The 19,312-nt window shown below is 43.0% G+C and overlaps 1 protein-coding gene across 1 annotated transcript; it reads right to left on the reverse strand.

Annotated features, from left to right (window-relative positions):
* Positions 1-3,195: 3,195 nt before the first annotated feature.
* Positions 3,196-18,738, reverse strand: foxk2b (forkhead box K2b). The gene is made up of 9 exons (XM_020641033.3): positions 18,222-18,738; positions 10,859-11,053; positions 8,247-8,400; positions 7,311-7,457; positions 7,026-7,219; positions 6,630-6,832; positions 6,277-6,522; positions 5,631-5,831; positions 3,196-4,893 (listed from the first exon to the last, which is right to left on the reverse strand). The coding sequence occupies exons 1-9, from the start codon at positions 18,512-18,514 to the stop codon at positions 4,685-4,687; spliced, it is 1,842 nt and encodes a 613-aa protein (XP_020496689.1). The 5' UTR covers positions 18,515-18,738; the 3' UTR covers positions 3,196-4,684.
* Between the last annotated feature and the right edge of the window lie 574 nt (positions 18,739-19,312).

Here is a 19,312-nt window from a genome sequence, read left to right on the forward strand (position 1 = left end):
CTCCCCTCGTGTATAAAAGTAGTTTAATTGAGGGACTAGAGAAAAGAAGAATAACATACTGTACTCACTGCTTAACTGTGTTTCTAGATCACGCTCATTTCAGGTAAATTTACATGCAGTGTGAAGATACCAGCATAATAAAGATCGCTAGCATTAGCATGCTAACACAACAATGCAGCAAGAGTTGTTTTGGTTTCAGGCTGGTGCTCAAGGGCGACATCTGCTGGATCAAAAAATCACATAAAGCCTTTAAAGGCAAATATTATAACTATAGCATCGTATAGCGGACTCCAGATCAGTCCTCCTGAAATAATCTAGATATTTTATAGAGTGTGCATATGTGAAAACGGCTTAAAAGACTTCACATATGACAGCGTTTAGATCAAGGAAGAACAACAACTATAGGCGGCCGACAGAGGAGACTTCTAAATTCAGCAAATCCATCCTCTCCATTAGAGAAACTAACCCCTGGAACGCCATACAGAGGGAACTCAGAGAGAGAGAGAGTGCTGTAGCTTTCCTGAAATTTAATTTGAAGATGAAATCATGTCTAAAATGAACTCTATCACCGCCTCATCACACATAAACTTGTGACGTTTCATGAACTCTGTCGGATGATGTTTTGATGTTGTTGTCGATGTTGTTGCTTTGGAGATATCTGATGATGTGGTCCGGCTATTTTTGTCGTGCAGCTTTCCATTGGATTATTAGTGTATTGTTTACGTCTTATGTGGAGGAACTTGATGCTGCAGGTTATGAATTGTTGTTTTTAGTGTATACTCTGTCTCCTGCCCGGGGACTACACATGTAAATTAGCTTGTTGCTATCTCTGGTACAGCTAAGCAGCTTTAAACATGTATAAGTGTAATGTAAAGACATGTTAGTTCCAATGCAGCGCAGCTCGTGGTGTGAATGAATGATGCACAGCCGCCTCCTGCTCACACCGCCTCCATCTGTGTGTAAACAGCCGTCGGCGCACACTCCTTCATTAATGAGCACCCTCGCTGTTGATATGTCATCAAGCTGTGCTTAATGTTTATTTATGTAAATCCTCTTCTTCCCCGCGGACTTTCTTTATCACTGTAGAGTTTATACTCTCTATTATTAAGGTTCAGTTTCTCTGCTCTCCTGTAGCAGCTCAAACAATCAACCTGCAGCTAATTAACATCCCGGTCAGTTTCTCCATCACTGCTGTCAGAACATTTGTTTATTCTCCATTTTGCCCTGCTCAGAACAGGCTGTTTCTGTGTCTGTACCTTTAAATATTTAAATGAGCTGTGTCTGACCACGCCCCCTCTCTTGAAGGGTTTGAATGCCTTGGGCTTTCTCACTCCATGTCCTATTGTTTACGGTGAGAAGGCAGACTCAGAAGGCAAAACAAACACCTAGCTGTGGGAGTGTCACCCACCTGGGGGAGGGGCTACTGCCCTTTGTGATGTCATGAAGGGAAAATCTCCAAACGGTCTGTTTGAGCACACATTTTCTGAAAAGTGGAGCAGGCAGAAGGCGTAGAGGATGGACTTTTACTCATAATTGAGGGGTTTGTAGGCAGACTAGAGACATATTAGTGTTCTAAAAAGATGGTGAAGTATTTTGAATAATATGTGACCTTTAAGAAGTGAAAAATACCAGATGACTATATTTGTTTCCATCTGCTGTCTCAGGTTGGACCTTTGAGTGTATGAACTATAAAATATAAAACATTCAGTAAACTTTAAAAGGAGGAATAATCTCTTTGTCTCAAAGAAAATCGATTTATTCCCAAAGCCGTCCCCTGTTCTCTGTTTTTGAACTTCCAAAGAAAATCAAAAGTAAACCAAACATCAGCTCAGGTCTCCAGTGGTTTTATATTGTTTGAAATATTAGTGCAACAAGTCTGCTGAGTTTCATCATTGCTGTGAAGGTGTTTGTGTATTCCACCACATCTGCTCACAGCCTTAAGTGCAGAGAAGGAAACACCTCCGACACACCGCACGGCTGTTTTTAGCTCCTACAACACAAAGGAGGAATGTCGCAGCTCGACGGGGCGCTAACCGGGTAATTGTTTCAGCATCGCTGCATGTCTGTTTATTCAGAAACGCATCAAGAGCCTCATAAGGCTGAAGAAAAAAAAGAGTCAGTGAGCAGAGCTGCTACAGTCTGCAGCTGCAGCGCCCTCTGTTGTCCAGGAACATCATGGCAGCTGGTACACAGGGAATAAAGACTCCTACATGTTCTGTGCAGAATAATCTTCAGTGTGCACAACACAATTATTTTGTGTGTACAGCACATCCTCTAACTTGTGTGCAGATATATTGTTTTACTTTTTGGGACTTTAGGGGCTCCGTACTTTCCTTCAACCTTTAATCTAGAAGATTCAGTTAAATATAAAAAGTCACCTGATATAAGGAGGCTTTGATGCTGAAAACGGCCCCCTTAACTACAAGTACTCATATTTCTAATCCTTTTTCAATTGGACTACTTTAATTAATTTAGATCCTATTTATTTTTTATATTTTGTACATTTTACCACCAGCATTCAGAGGGGGATGAATACACATTCAGCCTGTGAGAACACAATGAACCAATCAAGAAGAGGAATGCATTAAAATAGAAATGTTGCCCCATGTTTTTGTTTCTAATGTTTGTCTGTGTAACCTGCTGATGGGTGTAAATAAGCATTTATGCTGACATTTAGTATTTATACTGGTGTTCATCATGATGCTGTGTCACTGTAAAACCCTCAGGTGGACTGAAAACATCCTGTATTTATGTTTCTTTGGTGATATCAATATGATTTAGAAGTTTTAATACCTGAGCCCGGTGTGTGCCAACAGGATTCAGCCATGTTGTGTTAAAGGACAAAGTTAATCTGCAGCTTATCTAACGGTCACACACTCTGTAACACACGTATATGCTGCCCCCCTGTGGGCAGGAGTGGAACTGCTTATAAATGAATCTTTAACAGTATGACCAACATGGTACCCCGAGCACAGCCTCTATACGTTCTCAAGTGCGCATCAATGCAGTCAGGGTGAGCTGACGTTAGCCTGCCGCAAACGTTCACGAGTGTGAAGATGTGGTGACATTTATAACAAATGTGTAACGTCTACTTGTGCTTCGTCCTTCACTGTGAGCGGCATGTGTGAGCAACCAGACGAGGAGGACTTCAGGGGCAGCCGGCCCGACACCTAAGACTCAAAAGACGCAGAAAAAGGGCTTTAAATTAATTTATTTAAAAAAAAGCATTTCTCCACTGAAGCAGAACAAACATCAATTTTTTTTCTTTTACTATTGTTGGAACGTGTACAATCAGAAAACAGACTCGCCGGGCCGCCAGAACAGAGTAAAAATAATCAAGCGAAAAAGGAGAGACAGGGGGTGGGGGAGGGTGAGGGTCTGCCAACACCACAACGTCAACACAGCCAGGAGGGGAGGGAGAGAAACATGAAAAAAAAAGAAGAAGAAGAAGGAGGAGGAGGAGAAGAGGGAGGGAAATGAAAACACAAACATTGAATCAAGTGCAGGTCTGGTTTGGATAAAGCAGGTCTCTTTTTTTTTTCTTCCTCTGTTCAATTTTACAGTTTACAACTTCTCTTGTTGTCGGATACATGCAAAGGTCAACATCTGGAACTACACATGGAGATTTCATATGCTTATATCGGTTATCTGTGCAAGTATTAAAATATGTAGGTATAACTAAGCGAAGATTTTATACGGATATGTCAGAACGAGGAGGAGGAGGGGGAGGGGAGAAAGAGGAAACAAATGTTACAAAAAAACTAGTACAGTTTCACCGAATGGAAAGAAAAGGAAGTCCACATATATATATATAAAAAAAAGTCTAACTTAGTTACCGAAATGTCTTCGACCTCATCGTTTTGTACGCTTCCTTTTCGTTAAATTATCTAGATAAGTGAAAATACATTAAAAAAAATGTCCTATGCTCCACATTTGAACAACAAAATACTGCATATCTACGTACAGCTGCGATAAAAGGAAGGTCAGTATTGTGAGAGGCTAGCTGCCAGAGTTTCAGGAATATTGGCTCCGAGTTTGATCCCTTTCTGGATTTTTTAGTTTTTCTAAACGTTGATTCTCGTCTCGCTCACCGCTTGGTTGGTCCAGAGGCCGCCCCCCGACAGGTCCCGGGGTTGGGTGGGTGGGGTGGTTCTCTGCTGGCTGCCGGCGTCTCCAATCTGCTCTGAGGTAGATGTGACAGAAAGGTGGCGTCCGGCCCGAGCAGACTCTCCCTCCCCCCCCCCCTCCCCTTCCCGGCTGCACCCGCTTGAGGTCAGCTCTTTAAGGGGTTAAATGTTAAGGCTTCCTGTGGTCGTGTTTTTAAGTCACTCTCCTGTTTCAGTGGCTCACAGGGGACACCTTTGACTTCTTTGTTTTTTTGTTCTCAACCCACGTTCCAGTCTTTAAAGGGGTGGACTTTTTTTTTTTTTTTTCTTTCTTTTCCTTTTTTCGACGCTCTTGAACAGAAGTGAAATGAAAAGAATCGTCTCCGTTTGGCACCTCAGGGAGTCAATGGTAGAAGGAGAAGGAGAAACAAAACGAAACGACAGGGACAAGAGAGAAACAACCGTGAAGGAGAGGAGGAGGAGGAGAAGGTAGTGGTGGTGGTGATGATGAAGGTGGTGATGGTGAAGGGGGGAAGGGGAGGGGGGTCGTGTGGTGTTTTTGTGTGGGGTTGTCCAGACTAGTCGAGGTGGCTGCCGGTGTTGTTGTTGGTCGAGTCTGAGTCTGCGCTGGCGGCGGGCTGGGCCGCCTCGTCGGCCTCTGTTTTGCTGCGCTTGGCGTCCGGCTGTTCGCTGGCTGCCTGGTCCCCGTTCTGTCGTTTGGTGGGGAGGGAGGCCGAGGCGGAGGCGTGGACCGCCAGCAGGTGGAGGGGGCTCGCCACAACTGGAGCTGAGCAGGAGGAGGAGGAGAGAGAGGGGAAGGGGGAGGGGTTACTTTTTTGTTACATGGTGGTTTACCAACATGTGGAGCAGGAGCCCTGAAGTGTCAGTAGATAGACACTAAGTAGATTGACACCTTTGTGTTCTTTGCACCACATTACTTACTATTTTGGTCCAGAAATGTTGGATTGAAAATAGTAGTGGCAGATTTTTTTTGGAGGGGGAGGGGGGTAACATGAGGCTGACAATGAAACTACAGCAGATGTCACAACTACTAAACCAAAGATGAGAAAATCAAGAAAATACAAGTCATATCTCGCCTTGGGCTCCACCTGTTGGGTGGGTAATAAAGAAAACCGCACTTCCTTTTGACACATCCTGCCCGTGTGAGACGTTTTTCTGCCTCTATTATTTTTTTACTGCTGCACACCAGAGAAGATCTAAGATCAAACTTGTCACTGAGGACTAAAAGTGTTCATCTTAAAAGAAGATTTTCATCCTTTTTCTAATTATTTACGGGGCGTTGTTCATCAGCCTGCTTTATAAAATCTGTTTAAAAGATATGACTGTTGTGACTATTGTTGCAGAATCACTTTTTAAAAGCTGCTTCTTAGTTAGTTGATAGACGTTAATGTGTCGGCCAAAGGTGGCGGGGAGCAGTAGATAACGTTTGGGAACCGCTGCATTAATCCAAAAAGCCCAGATTCAACAGACCCCCTTCAAAACAAAACAAAGCGGGTTCCTTACCGGCGCTGATGGGTCCCTGGATGGCAGTGGTGATGCTGTGGGTGCCGTTCTGTGTGATGGCCTTGATGGGCAGCTGGTGCTGACCCACGGGGGCCTGCTGCACGATGGTGACGGTCTGCAGGGGGGTGGCCGACTGGGTGCTCTGGATGATGCGACTTGAGCCGCCTATAGAGGCGATGCCGGGAACCGTCTCCACTTTGACTGAGAAGATGAGAGAAAACATTTTAATAATAATAATAATAATAATTTATACTTTATGGATCCCACGAGGGGAAATCTGCGACTTTAGGGGACGTTCATGTGGCGGGCAAACTAACTGACAGAAGGGAACTTCTTCATAGAGCAGAGGTGAGAGGAGAGATGTTCTCTTGGACACATGAAGCTTTTAAAAATTAATTCATAATACAAATACCTTCCAAAGTAAAGTCAATGAGATGGATTTTTTTTTTTTACAAGAATCCCACTGTGATGTCATAAGGAGAGCAAATTTTAACAGAGCATTTTTCTCTGTGTTCTGAGACTTATGCAGACCACAAACAAACAACTGGTTGGGTTTATTTCATGCTTTGTGGGTAGGTAGACACTCAGATGGGTCAGATTCTTAACCAAGCCGTCATCATCGGTGGATACAAACATTTCCTCGTACCTTTGACCTCCGTGTGATCGCCGTTCTCCTGCAGCTCGCTCTTGTTGATGATGGTGGCCTGCTGGGCGATGACGGCGGGGCTGAGGGAGCCGGCAGGGATCTGCTGCAGGACGTGGACCGTCTGAACCGCGGGCTGGGAGGTGCTGGTGCTCACTGGGGAGGCCATGGTGTACGTCACCGGCTTGATGGTCTGAGGTAACTGACGCTGGACTGCTATGAGTACCGGCTGGTTGTTGACAGGCGAGCCTGGAGGACACGAGGAGCAATGTTTTGATCTTCAGTACACCAGAGACAGAACTTGATAGATGGAGCTCACAAGATAAACATCGGGCATCATCATGTGTGTTGAATACCTGATGTGTTTTGTGCAAAGCGTGCTTCCTGGATGACTGCCAGTTTGGGCCCGACCGCCGGTATGGAGGCCAGAGCGGGAGCAGAGGAGGTGTCCAGCTCCAGGGGGACCGGAGAGCCCTCTCGGGACAGACTGTCGGGGGTTTGGACGCCGCTGGAGTGAGCGGAGAGGACGCCCGAGTGATTGGGAGACACTGGGGCACTCCTTAAGGGGGACAAGACCGAGGACTCGGGTTAAAGACTTAAAAATGTGCTGTTCAATCGTAACAGTTTGGTGATATTGTTACAAAAAATGTGAGTGAAATGTGAGGATGTTGAAATGAAGAAGGTGTAAAAGCTCAAAATAAAACATTTGGCTTTAACTCAGAGATGAGACGTTGGGGGGTCAAACGGGGTACCTGGAGGACAGAGGTCCATGTGGGGTCCTGAAGCAGGGGACGCCCCGGGGCCTTCGTTTCCTGAACGCCTGCTCGATGAGCTTCCCCTCCGAGGACGGGTCTATCCTCCAGAACGAGCCCTTCCCCGGCTCCTCCTGCGACCGCGCCACTTTGATGAAGTAACGGTTCAGCGACAGGTTGTGACGGATCGAGTTCTGCGGCGGGGGGAGGGGAGAAGGTTTAGCTTGTTTTTAGGTTACTAGATAAACAGATGCATATGGAGGTCTCGGTGCAGAGCGTCCTCACCTGCCAGCCCTTGTCGGCGGTCCTGTAGTAAGGGTAGTTCTTTGTGATGTGATTGTAGATTCCGTTTAGTGTGAGCTGCTTGTCGGTGGCCAGCGTTATAGCCTGGACGATCAGCTGTGCATAGGAGTACGGAGGTTTGGAGTCATCCTGTGGAGAACGACAGATTTATGAATCCAGTTTAAAAAAAAAACATCAGCTGTTAGTCCTGGAGCAGTGTGAGCGCAGGGCAGCGATTCGTCCTACTCGACTGTGTTTGCATGAGAACTCCTGATATTTAACAGATTGAGCAAGAACAGTGACATCAAAGACACTTTGTTAAAGGCTTTATTTTTTGATCCAGCAGATGTCGCTCTTGAGCACCAGCATTAAACCAAAACAACTCGCGCTGCATTGTTGTGTTAGCATGCTAATGCTAGCGATCTTTATTATGCTCGTATCTTCACACTGCATGTAAATTTACCTGAAATGAGCGTGATCTAGAAACACAGTTAAGCAGTGAGTACAGTATGTTATTCTTCTTTTCTCTAGTCCCTCAATTAAACAACTTTTATACGCGAGGGGAGGAGTCAGCCGCTGTACTGGCGATGTAAACAAAGTGAAGATAGGACTCTGAAAACTCTGAAAACATCACAGACAGTGGGACTCGGGTGTTACACCCATTGTAGACAGTCATGACTCACAGAGTTATTTTCAGAGGATAGACTTGATTTATATTATATTTAAGTGTGAAAAATTGCACATAAAGACTTTAACTAGCTTGAGTGGGATTTTCTTAAAGAACTTGAAGTGACTCAGGTGAACTAAGGTAGCGCCGTCAGCCCCCCTAAATGTGACAAAGCGATGAGAAGTTAAAAAGTTGAACAGAAGCTCAGACTTAAAGGTCGTCTGTCCGGCAGCCCCTCCTCCTCCTCCTCCTCCTCCTCCTCCTCCTCTCACCTTGGGACTGTCCCCTCCGGAGGCGTCTTTGTCGTTCTCGGGCTGCGAGTTCTCGTTCATAAGCTGCAGCTCTGCGGAGCTGACCATGCGCCCGCCCATCCTGTAGCCCGAGGAGCCTGCACCCCGCGGGCTGGAGGGGCACGAGTTAGCAGCACTGCGGAGAGACAACAACACCGTGAGCTGAAGGACAAAAACTTACTGGGAAAATAAACGTGTGAATCCACCAGTTAGGGGCATGTTTGTGCATTAAGGCTGCAGCTGTGGACTTCTTCAGTCCTCATTTATTCCAACACTTGGACAGCCAAGTGCACCATTTTCTAAAGGATTGTAAAAAAAAAAAGAAAAAAAAAAAAGGGGGGCAAATGAACGTGCGTCTTGTTTCTACTGAAGTTGAAGCCGCCGCCTGACATTACTGTAAGAACACACCGATGTGTCCCTGGTTTGGGCTCATCTGCAGTCTGTGGTGCAGTGGCTTACTTTTGGCCCACATCTATGCAAATCACTCTGCCTCCTTAGAAACACTGCAACCTTTACAATCAGGCCTATAGCAACAAGGCATTGAACTATTCATTCATTCTAATTATCTATGAAACAGAGAGAATGAGCAGCAGGCTTCATGTAACGGATCATTTCCATGCTGGATCGTTTTTTAGCACTCGGGGGAACTCTGGAGATGCTTGTGGATCAAATAAAAGGGGGCAGCAGCTCCGGATCCAAATGTGTGCTTTCTTTAACCTGCGGCCTCTTTTCATCACCTCCGCTGTTTGTCGACTGACTGCAAACTGGTTTGTTGGATTCACCTTTTAAATGTGTGACAGAGGTTGTTGGTTCGAAGCCATCTGTCTGAGATCAGAGGTTGAGAGGATCTAAGTGTGCCTCTCTGAGCCCTGTACTCTCTGAACTAAGCCTAAGCTGATCACGGCACAGGGGCGGCCATGTCAAGGTCAGCTGACAGCTCAAGGTCAGCTCGGGGGGTGGGGGGGGGGGGGGAGCGGCTTTTCTTGGATGTGTTAAGAAGAGAATTTGTGGAAACGAGTCCTACTCTTTGCTCAGTCCTTTTCTTTTGAAATGTTGGGGTGATAACACTTATTGTTATTTATTGACATCGTCGTAAATTGAAACATTCTAATTCTGACATCGCCTCTGGTATGCCAATATCTGACAAAGAAAAGTTAGAAAATAAAACCAGGAGGATTAAAAAAAAAAAAAAAAAATCTGAAAAACAATCTTTTTTTTTAAAAAGATAAACAAGCCCCCTGTTTTAAACATGTTTTGGGGTCTAACTGCTTAGAAGGCTCAAATGTTTTGGCTGCAGCCGTGAGACTGTCCTGAACGGCTGCTATGCAATCCCTGCGTTGACACTTAAAGTTCCACTAAACTTAAGAAATTACTTTTTTTTACAACTAGAAAGAGCTTTTCCGTCACTCTCTTTAAAGGAGCAATACGTAACTCTGACACCTAGTGTTTTAAGTTAGTACTGCAGTCAAAATTCAAAACACTGGAGAGAGCTTCTACAATTCACTGAGCAGACACTTTTATCCAAAGCGACGTACATCAGAGAGTAAGAACAACACAAGCAAGGATCTAGAAATAAGGGAACAATGTCAGTAAGAGCAAACGATCAGCTTTGAGTCTGATTGGACACACAGGTGCTGACAGGAAGTGAACACAAAGCACAACATTGAGGGCAGTTCTTGAGAGCTCTAATCAGTATAGAAACCATCTTATAAGTCGTCGTTATCAAACAAAAACCATCGTCATTACCATCATCATCATCAATAATATGGAGACCATCATCATTAAGTTAGTAGGTATTCATGAAAGAGCTGGGTCTTTAGCTTTTTCTTAAAGGTGCAGAGGGACTCTGCAGATCGAATGGAGTTTGGAAGTTCATTCCACCACCGGGGGGCGACAGAGGAGAAGAGTCTAGAGCTTTCTCGATGTGAGCGCAGGTTGCCATGCCACGGACGAGGAAGCTTCAGTGTTTAGCCAGTTCTGCGTCGGTCTTGAAACCTTTCTGCATTTAGTTGGCACTCCTACCAGCTACATTACGGTGGTTGAGCTCTCAGCCTGCAGTGAAAGTTGTAGAGTACGGACCCGCAGCCCAACATGTCGTGCTGCCCTCCTAAGCTGGCTGCTCGTTGACTTCTATGAGTTAGGAGTCTTTAAATTCAACCAGCAGCACTGTACAAGATGTATTACTGAACAGTATACCTGTTTTCTTGAAATGCATGATTATGAGCTCATGAGGGGGAATGAACGGGGGCGACTTTTCATAGCGTCAGGTTGTGTGCAATGTGTGATGGTGCCGGCTGCTGCTGCTCTAGAAGTCATTTATACTGGTATATTGAGTGCAACAGTATTTAGGAAACAGACAGTTTCTAGATTTAAAAAATAGATATTAAAGAGGGTAATATACAACCAGATTTTACGGTATGTGAAAATAGGGCCATGGTATAAAACTCTTGAACTAAACGTCACCTAAAACCATAATCTGATCCCATTCATGGATTCATTTTCAGATTGAATCTCTAGTAGTAGCTATGCTTTCTTTAGGTAAGAGAGAGAAACTCGTGGTTGGTTATAACCTAACAATTAGCAGTGTTGCGTACCTGATGGTGCCCGTGGGCGATGGCAGGGGGCTCATGAGGTGAGCGATGTTGTCTGGAATGTTGATGGTGAGGGGGGAGATCTGCGGCTGGACTGGTTTCACCGGCGACTCCGGAGCCTCGCGCTTAAATTTCTTCCCGCTGGACAGGGCCGTGAATGTGATCTTAATGTTTGTGCTCGGGAACCTGAAGGTGCACCTGCAAGACAAGACGCAGGAGACAAAACACACAGAGGGGGGGGTTTAAAGAAGTGTAACTCTCAGACACAGGCAGAGGCAACAGACGGTGAAAACAACTCCTGAAAAGCAAATCAAATCAGCGAGTGCCTTGATAACTTGATATGGCACAAAAACCTGAACTGTGGTAGAAATATTGGCTGGATTTCAATCACTGGTAGAGAAAATATTTTAGATCATTAAATTTGATTACTGGTGCTAACGCAGACTGAAGATATCAGAAGTTTTATTAGAAATGGTTTTTGAGGAAAGCGCTGCAGAGGACTGAAGCACAGGCCGGAGCTGCTCTGATGAGGCCGTGTTTGGAGAAGCGGTGGTCTCAGCGGAGGAGCGGCCTAAATTAGGGAAAGAGTGGTGCATTAAAAAAAAAAACCTGCTGAAAGAGCAGCGGCCTCAGCACCATGTCAGGAATTTAAAAAATCACTCCTCTCTACAGCATGGTGATTGGTTCTTAGTGATGATTTGGTGCATCTAAACAATATTCAGCGTGCAGTAACATTTAATGTGCAATATTATTCAAAGGTGCTGACACACACCGCACTGAACGCGTTTTTTCCAATACTTCTTCGATTTGTAACGACCGATATGATCTGCATGTGTATAATCAAACAGATGAATTTTGTTTTCTGTTCTCCAGTAGTTCATTGGTCTCTCTTTTATTGTTATCATGATTCTGTCAGAACTACACCAATCACTGATATACAGGTTAATATTCTCATTATAGCGCCGTAAAGCGGACTCTTTGGATCTCGTAGTCCAACCAAAGATTATAAAAACAAAAACAGGTGTTGTGAGGAGGGGTGGGGAAAAAATAGATTTTTGTAAAAATCCAGATTCTTATCTTCTGAGATTTGAAATAGATTCATAACTTCCAAAAATCGACCCTCGGTAAAATCAATAAAATGATTGCATATCTCTCACATCGCTCCTGTCAGATCTGCAGCAGAATTCACAGACTGAGGAATGTGAGGACAACGCCGACCAGAAACTGAACGAGCATCAGGGCGGATTCCTTTAAATGATTGAACTACTTTTTTGATGTGGTAAAAACAGATTCATCCGTGGGTTACTATCCTCATTAATAGGTAATGCTGGGATGAAACCATCCAGGGAGACCTCAAACAGATAACGGCGAAAAGAGGAAACTCTCCTAAATCCCCTGTCAGGATCAGACAGTCTGACACTCTGGAGACGGGGCGGGCGCTGGTTGGTTTCGATTTAAAGACTGCCAGGCACGGCTTTAACTTTTCCCTCACAGAGCTGCCGTCTGCCGAGAGAACCCGTTTCCCAGAACACCTACATCTCCGATCGGCTTTGGAGCTCACAGGAGGGGAGACCGAAACTCTTCCTGGAGCCGAGGGGAGACACTCGCCTTGGAGCTCCCTTTCAGGGAAGTGGATCCTTGAATAACATCGGAGTGATTCTGTATGTAACTGACGGATCTATAAAATGATAAAATATTTAAAAAAACAGTGCTGCTCCTTTCAGTTCTTTGTGTATGTCAACATGATGTCACAGCTGTATGCTGGGATATAAACATGAACAAGCCCTGTTGTCCGCCCTCTGAGCCAACAGTTAACTGAATATTAAACCGGAGGACTTTACACTGACTGCTGAGGACGCAGTAGAAAGTCTGAGAACAGTCGAAGCCATAAATCACTGCAGGGAAAACTCGTACCTTCATGGGCCTGTCTCTAAACCAGATGTGATAAAAATCATCACTAATCGATTTCTGCGTCCATAACATGGTGGCAAAAAACATGAGACCATGGCAACAGACATTTGATCGTTTCTTGGTTTAATTACTCAAATAAATAATCTAAGCTCCTGCACATGGACTAAATCGCATCGTTGTGTTGCCAACGTACTTGAGCAATTTAGTCATCGCTCTCTTTTTTTCGCTCACAGCAGCTTTTGCTTAAAAATATGACTGAAGACCTGCAGGGCCAAATCAAATCAAATCAAATGAAAGAGAAAAGAAGCAAACCGTTATTTTGATGAGCAAAATGTTTGCTTTTTTTTTTGGTCTGATAGTTTGACTAAATTTGCAACAAATGTTTATTATTTCAAGCTTCTACTAGAAAAGATTTTTAAATTCATCCCTACAAAAAAAAAAATTTTTGTAAATAAGAGGTCCAAACCTGCAAAACCTAAATCGTATCAAGTTTATTTAAATGTTTACTTGAAATTGTACGTAAGTTTTGTTTAATTAGGTCTATGATATTTCAAGAAACTTAACAAATAATCTGTTTTAAATTAAAATACCACTACAAGCAGTTCAGGCCTTTTTTTCCGATTGTGAAATCCTGAAACAACATTTATCCAGACGTGTCAGGTGAAGGAGACTTATTGAGTGTAATGACATGTTTTTAAGTAGAAATTAGACCAACACATTTGTGAATATTTGAATTTTCCGCAGGGAAATAACTCTAGCTTACAAAAATAAACAAACAGTTAAATATCAATTCTTCACTTTTTCTTTTTCAGCTTTGGTCGATTTGCGATGCTATTGGTGATTAAGATAAAAAATTGTTTGTACTGCAATAATATCGCTTTGTGGCTCGAGTATTGTGATAATATGTGGGGCCTCTGAAGATTCTCACCTCTAATAGATGTAAACTGAGTCGTAACTGTTACTCGTCCTGTGTCTCATAATCAACTAACCCACTGGTTGTTCTTTGTATCGTTCATTACATGGTCAGTCGATTAAATCCAGTATATTAGATATAAGGACAAAGTGTTTTGCTGAACGGGTCCTGCTGGACTTTCTGATTATTTTGGATTAATGTGGTAAGACAATGTTGATATCTATTTATCTTATCGCCATGATATTTGAATATTCAGGAAGTTCAAAAGAGGTTATAGTGAGAAAGCTTTATGATCAAATGTGGAAATATCTGCTAAATGGTCGACCTACCGTCAAATTATAAACCAATCACTTCACGTTTTTAAACAGTCTGATTGAGGTTAAATGATACGAAAAGTTATCGAACACCCCCTCAAAGTTTGCAGGCATTGAAGCCTCTTTAGACGCCCCATTTCCCCCCCAATGAACAACAAGGCCTAAACTTGTTTTTTTTTTTTTTAAAGCACTGTTGCTACGCTGCTAAGCTGTGAGATCGACAACAAACAAAAGCCCGTTCGACTGAAAACTCTCACTTGATCGTCTCCCCCCCCTCTCCCCCCCTCGGAGAAAAACAGAATGTAAACAAAAGAGGACGGCAAGACAGGAAGAGCACCAACTTTGGGGAGAATGTGCGGGGTGTGGGAGAGGACATGGAAGGGGGAGGGAGGAGGAGAAAAAAAAGGGGAAGGGAAAGCTGTTTCTTTCTCCTCAGTCTGTTTACATCACCAAAGAGGAATCCCTGGAATACAAGCGAGGCCGGCCCCTGGGCTGCGGCTCTGCGAGTTCTCTCATGCTGTCAATCTTGGGCTCTTATCACAGACAGTCAGGGTTGTTTAGGTGTCCTCTATAGCTCAAGGATTACAGTAAAGCACATGAGCCTTGGCTAGGTGGTACCTTGCTTGTGGAACGTGCATGTAGTAAAGACTGCCGCTGATTAAAAGCTCTTTATTGGCTGCAGACCTGATCAATACATGAACCTTAAAAACCACTCTGTCCTGGTTCCTCGGCTGTGCCTACTTAATGAAATGCACCGCTAATGTATGTACAATGTGGCTAACAGCAGCGCAACAATTGATTCAACAGCTAGTGAAAATCTAATGCAGCTGCAGAACATATTTCTGTTAAAAAAAACAACCAAACTTAGTGGTGCAAACATTGCGTCAAGTCAAAACAAGTTTGTTCTTTGTGCACATAAAAGAAAAGTGGTTTCACATTGAGGGATTGCACAATAGCAGAGAGTCAGGCCTGTGTTGACAGAGGGACACTGGTAGGTTCGACTACATTACGAGTAACAGAAGGAACAAAAAAAAGGGCTACTGTGAAGTGTGAAACACATAAACAAGTTTCTTAACCCCATATTATGTTCTGCAGTTCCACTTGATTGTGAAATATGTGAGGTTGATCACCTTTTGAAATGTCAGAGATGGTGAAAACTTTAAGTTTCATTTCCTCACAGCACGCTGTAGGGAAAAGAAGCATTTGTAACGTTCAGCCAGCAGTGCACTCCCCCAACCCAAAAAAAAAAACTGAACGTCCCATCAAATTAAAGAGAAAAGAAGCATTTGTAACGTTCAGATAGCAGTGCACCCCACCCTAAAAAAAAAAAAAAAAGACTGAACGTCCAATCAAATTGAAGAGAAAAGAAGCAAACTGTTATTTTAATGAGCCGAAACAAGCAAAATGTTTGACTTTTTTTTGGTCTGATAGTTTGACTAAATTTGCAACAATTTTTTTTATCATTTCAACCGTCTAAAAGAGAAAAGATTTTTAAATTCATCCCTACAAAAAATATATTTTTGTAAATAAGAAGTCCAAACCTGCAAAACCTAAATCGTATCAAGTTTATTTAAATGTTTACTTGAAATTGTACGTAAGTTTTGTTTAATTAGGTCTATGATATTTTAAGAAACTTAACAAATAATCTGTTTTAAAATAAAATACCACTACAAGCAGTTCAGGCCTTTTTTCCGATTGTGAAATCCTGAAACAACATTTATCCAGACGTGTCAGGTGAAGGAGACTTATTGAGTGTAATGACATGTTTTTAAGTAGAAATTAGACCAACACATTTGTGAATATTTGAATTTTCCGCAGGGAATAACTCTAGCTTACAAAAATAAACAAACAGCTAAATATCAATTCTTCACTTTTTGTTTAGTTTGGATCACGTTCCATCATTATTTTATTTTAATAAACAATTTAAATCACAGTTAAAAATTGTTTTTTAAATGGTTGGCTACTTTTTGGCTAATGGATTTAGCATTTCAACACGAGCAGAGCTTGACTTTTAACTCTGTTTTATGTCAATAATTCTGTCTTTTCTCTAAGGCATCATTCAGTGAAATGTTGTTGTTTTTAATCCCAGACCGAGCACATATTTACTGGAAAATAGATGCCAGAAGTTTTACAGCCTATTAATAACATTATTATAACGGTATATATATATATTTATCTCGCACATAGCTCTGTATGTGTGTGTATATATATATATTTATTTATTTAGTTCTTGTTTACTGCACATAGTTCTGATTGCATCTGTTAGTCCGATCACTGTCCACTTATATCTACTCTTTTTATATTTTGTATTTTTAAGTTAAGTTTAAGCTTTAAGTTGTATTCAAATTGACACTTTATATTTAGGTTAAAAGGTTTCGTACTTGCACTGTTGTTAATTTACTGCTCTGTGTGCCTCTGAATTGCCCCCCGGGGACAGATAAAGTTTTTTGAATTTGAATTTATGTACTGAAATGTTTGTTTGGAAACAGCACATCATCGATCATGTTGTAATTTAAAGGTGCACTGTGGAGTTTTGGTAGAGAAATAGTAAAGTTGGAAAACTGTAAAGATTATGTGATATATGTTCATAACTCTATACACAAACTGTCCTCAGAGGAAAATGTGAAACTGTTTGAAGATAAAACGTTACACGAGAAGTTATGGTGGGACGCCCGCAACAGTGACACTAGGGCTGGGCGATATGGACCAAAACTCATATCTCGATATTGTTTATCTGAATGGCGATACTCGATATATATATCGATACGCCTTTTATTAACAGTGAAAACACATGGTAAAATAAACTACCTGTTTGTGAATTTAAAAAGTAATATTATAAAATTAAAATTGTTCCTTAAATACAATAAAAGAGAGAGAGAGGAGGAGCGGGGATAAGAGGGACAGACAGTCAGTCATCATCAGTGAGATGAGAAAAAAGTGACCTGGCACCTCCAGAACGTTATTTTAACGCAACTTAAACTATATCGATATTAACGATATTGTCTTACCCTATATTCTTGTTTGAAAATATATCGATATATCTTAAAAATTTCGATACATTTCCCAGCCCTAAGTGACACCGTAACTCTCCTGGTAGCTTTTTTTTTTAGCTCCAAACAGTGTCCGGAACTTTTTTTTTTAAATAAAGTTTGTGCATTTAATTCAGAAAATATAGCAAATAATTGTTTGCCTTCTCCAACTTAAGATAAGATAAAGATAAGATATACTTTATTCATCCCAGCAGGGAAATGTAAGTGTTCCAGCAGCCAGCATACATACAAACACACAACACACACATATACAAACATATCCCACCCATACAAAAAACATGAGCCCACAATACAGTTTGATATATGCAACTCAGGCTAAAGTTTAAAAGTCTTCTGTCCTTACTTAAAAAAGGGAATCGTTATAAAGTGCAATTGCAGCAGGTAATTTTTTTTAAATCTGTCCTATTTGCAGTTTAGCTGATAGTGCACCTTTAAAACAGTGACAACAAAACAACTGAAGCTGAACCTCTATGGGTGCAAAAAAAAAAAAAAAAAAAGTAAATATTAGACCAAAAATGATGTTTAATGTTTGTCGTGGGAGAATAGCTGGTTAAATAAACTACTTCTATTGACTTGGAGCTGGTTTGAATGGAGGCCAAAGGTCCCGCAGGCTGTGGTGTTGTGAGCCGGCAGGGCGGGGACGGACTGGTTTGTTTACGTTTAGGGGTCGAGAGGAGCTCCATTCACAACTAACAGAAACAAGCTACAGGCTAGCTCAGCCACCTAGCTGCCATGTTTGCCATGAAAACAAAGATGAATGTTTTGCACTTCCATTTGGATAAACATTTTCTGACTGTATAGGGGGGGAAATACAGAAAGGCTACCACTAATAAATAACAACAATAGCGTCACTTTAAGTGAGGGGTTTTGGGGGTATTTAAGCCACATCGTAGTATGGTGGACACGGTGGTATGCGGCTAACGCGAAGTTAACCACAGGAGGGGAATGTGGGAAGAAGGCAGGCGGCTAAGTGACCCCGTTGCTAACAAAAAAAAATGTCAACAAAGAAAATGGCATAGAGGACAGGATGCGGACTTCTTGCTAACATGCTAAAACACGTGGTCCTCTTCTTACTGCCGGTTAATGTAAAAAAAAAAAAAACACTAAAAAAGAAACAAGTCAAATGTTGTTGAGTGGTCGCGGCTACTGGAGCTTAGCATCCACATGTGTTCACTTACATTCGCGGGAGCTGCAGAGGAGGGGCGCCCCGTCGGAGGAACACTCCGTCTACAAACACCCCGTTTTTACCGAGACACCTCAGGTAGAAGTCCCCGCTGCCGGTGCCGTCGTCGCTGGCGGTGAATATCTCCAGGTGCCGCCGGGAGATGAAGCTCGAGTGGCCCATGCTCACGTCCACGGAGCCCTGAGACGAGTTCCGGCCGATGGTCACCGAGCGCTTTTTCATCATGTATTCGAATTCACGGCCCTCGAGCCGGGCAACCGGCCCAGACGATCCGCTCACCACGGCCATGTTGTGGGGGTTAAGGGTCTCCTAACGACGAATACAGGGGTGGTGGTGGTGGTGGGGAAGGGGGGGGGGGAGGGGGTTGAAACACCGGTGTACAGGCGGTGCCGTGAAAATGGATCAAATGTACAAGAGGGGCATCGAATTCAAAACAGGAATTTAGAGGGGAACATGCGAGGCTAGGGACAGCGGCTCCGACCCACCGCCGAGAGAAAGGGTAAAGCGGAGAGAGCCAACCAAACGACAAGCGCGCTCAACCAATCCGAATCAAGGACGCCGAGGCAGCCCCGCCGCGGCGACCAATCACACGCGAGGATTAAATCCGAGGACAGATTCAAGGTCGGTTGGTGAGTAGCGATACGCGCATATGCTGCCCGGTGAAAAAGAAAACATGGGAGTTTTACACCGATCGCAAGAAGGGGGACGGGATCAACCGGTTTACACGTGCAATCACTCACCGTAACCGCCACACCGGAAGATAATCGACCGACTGGGATTATTCGTCGACACCACCGTGTAATCGCGGATTTTAAGCAGGAAACAAGCAAATGTTTGAGATATTTATGCAGGATTTTGCTTGTTTTAGCTCCACAGTCGCTACAGCGCAAATCCACATTACATGTAGGTCTTCCTCTTCCACTACAGAATCCATGTCTGGTTTAAGAAGTGTCCCTCTTTGCAGCATCTTACTTTGCAATAATGAGGTTGGCTTGTTTTAAATGATTATTTACAATCTGTAATCAGCGCAAAAATATATTTTGGTTGCCATGCCAGAGTGACAGACAGAAACTGCTTCAGGTTAGC

Source organism: Labrus bergylta, chromosome 16 (assembly GCF_963930695.1).
Source record: "Labrus bergylta chromosome 16, fLabBer1.1, whole genome shotgun sequence".
NCBI classification, from domain to species: Eukaryota; Metazoa; Chordata; class Actinopteri; order Labriformes; family Labridae; genus Labrus; species Labrus bergylta.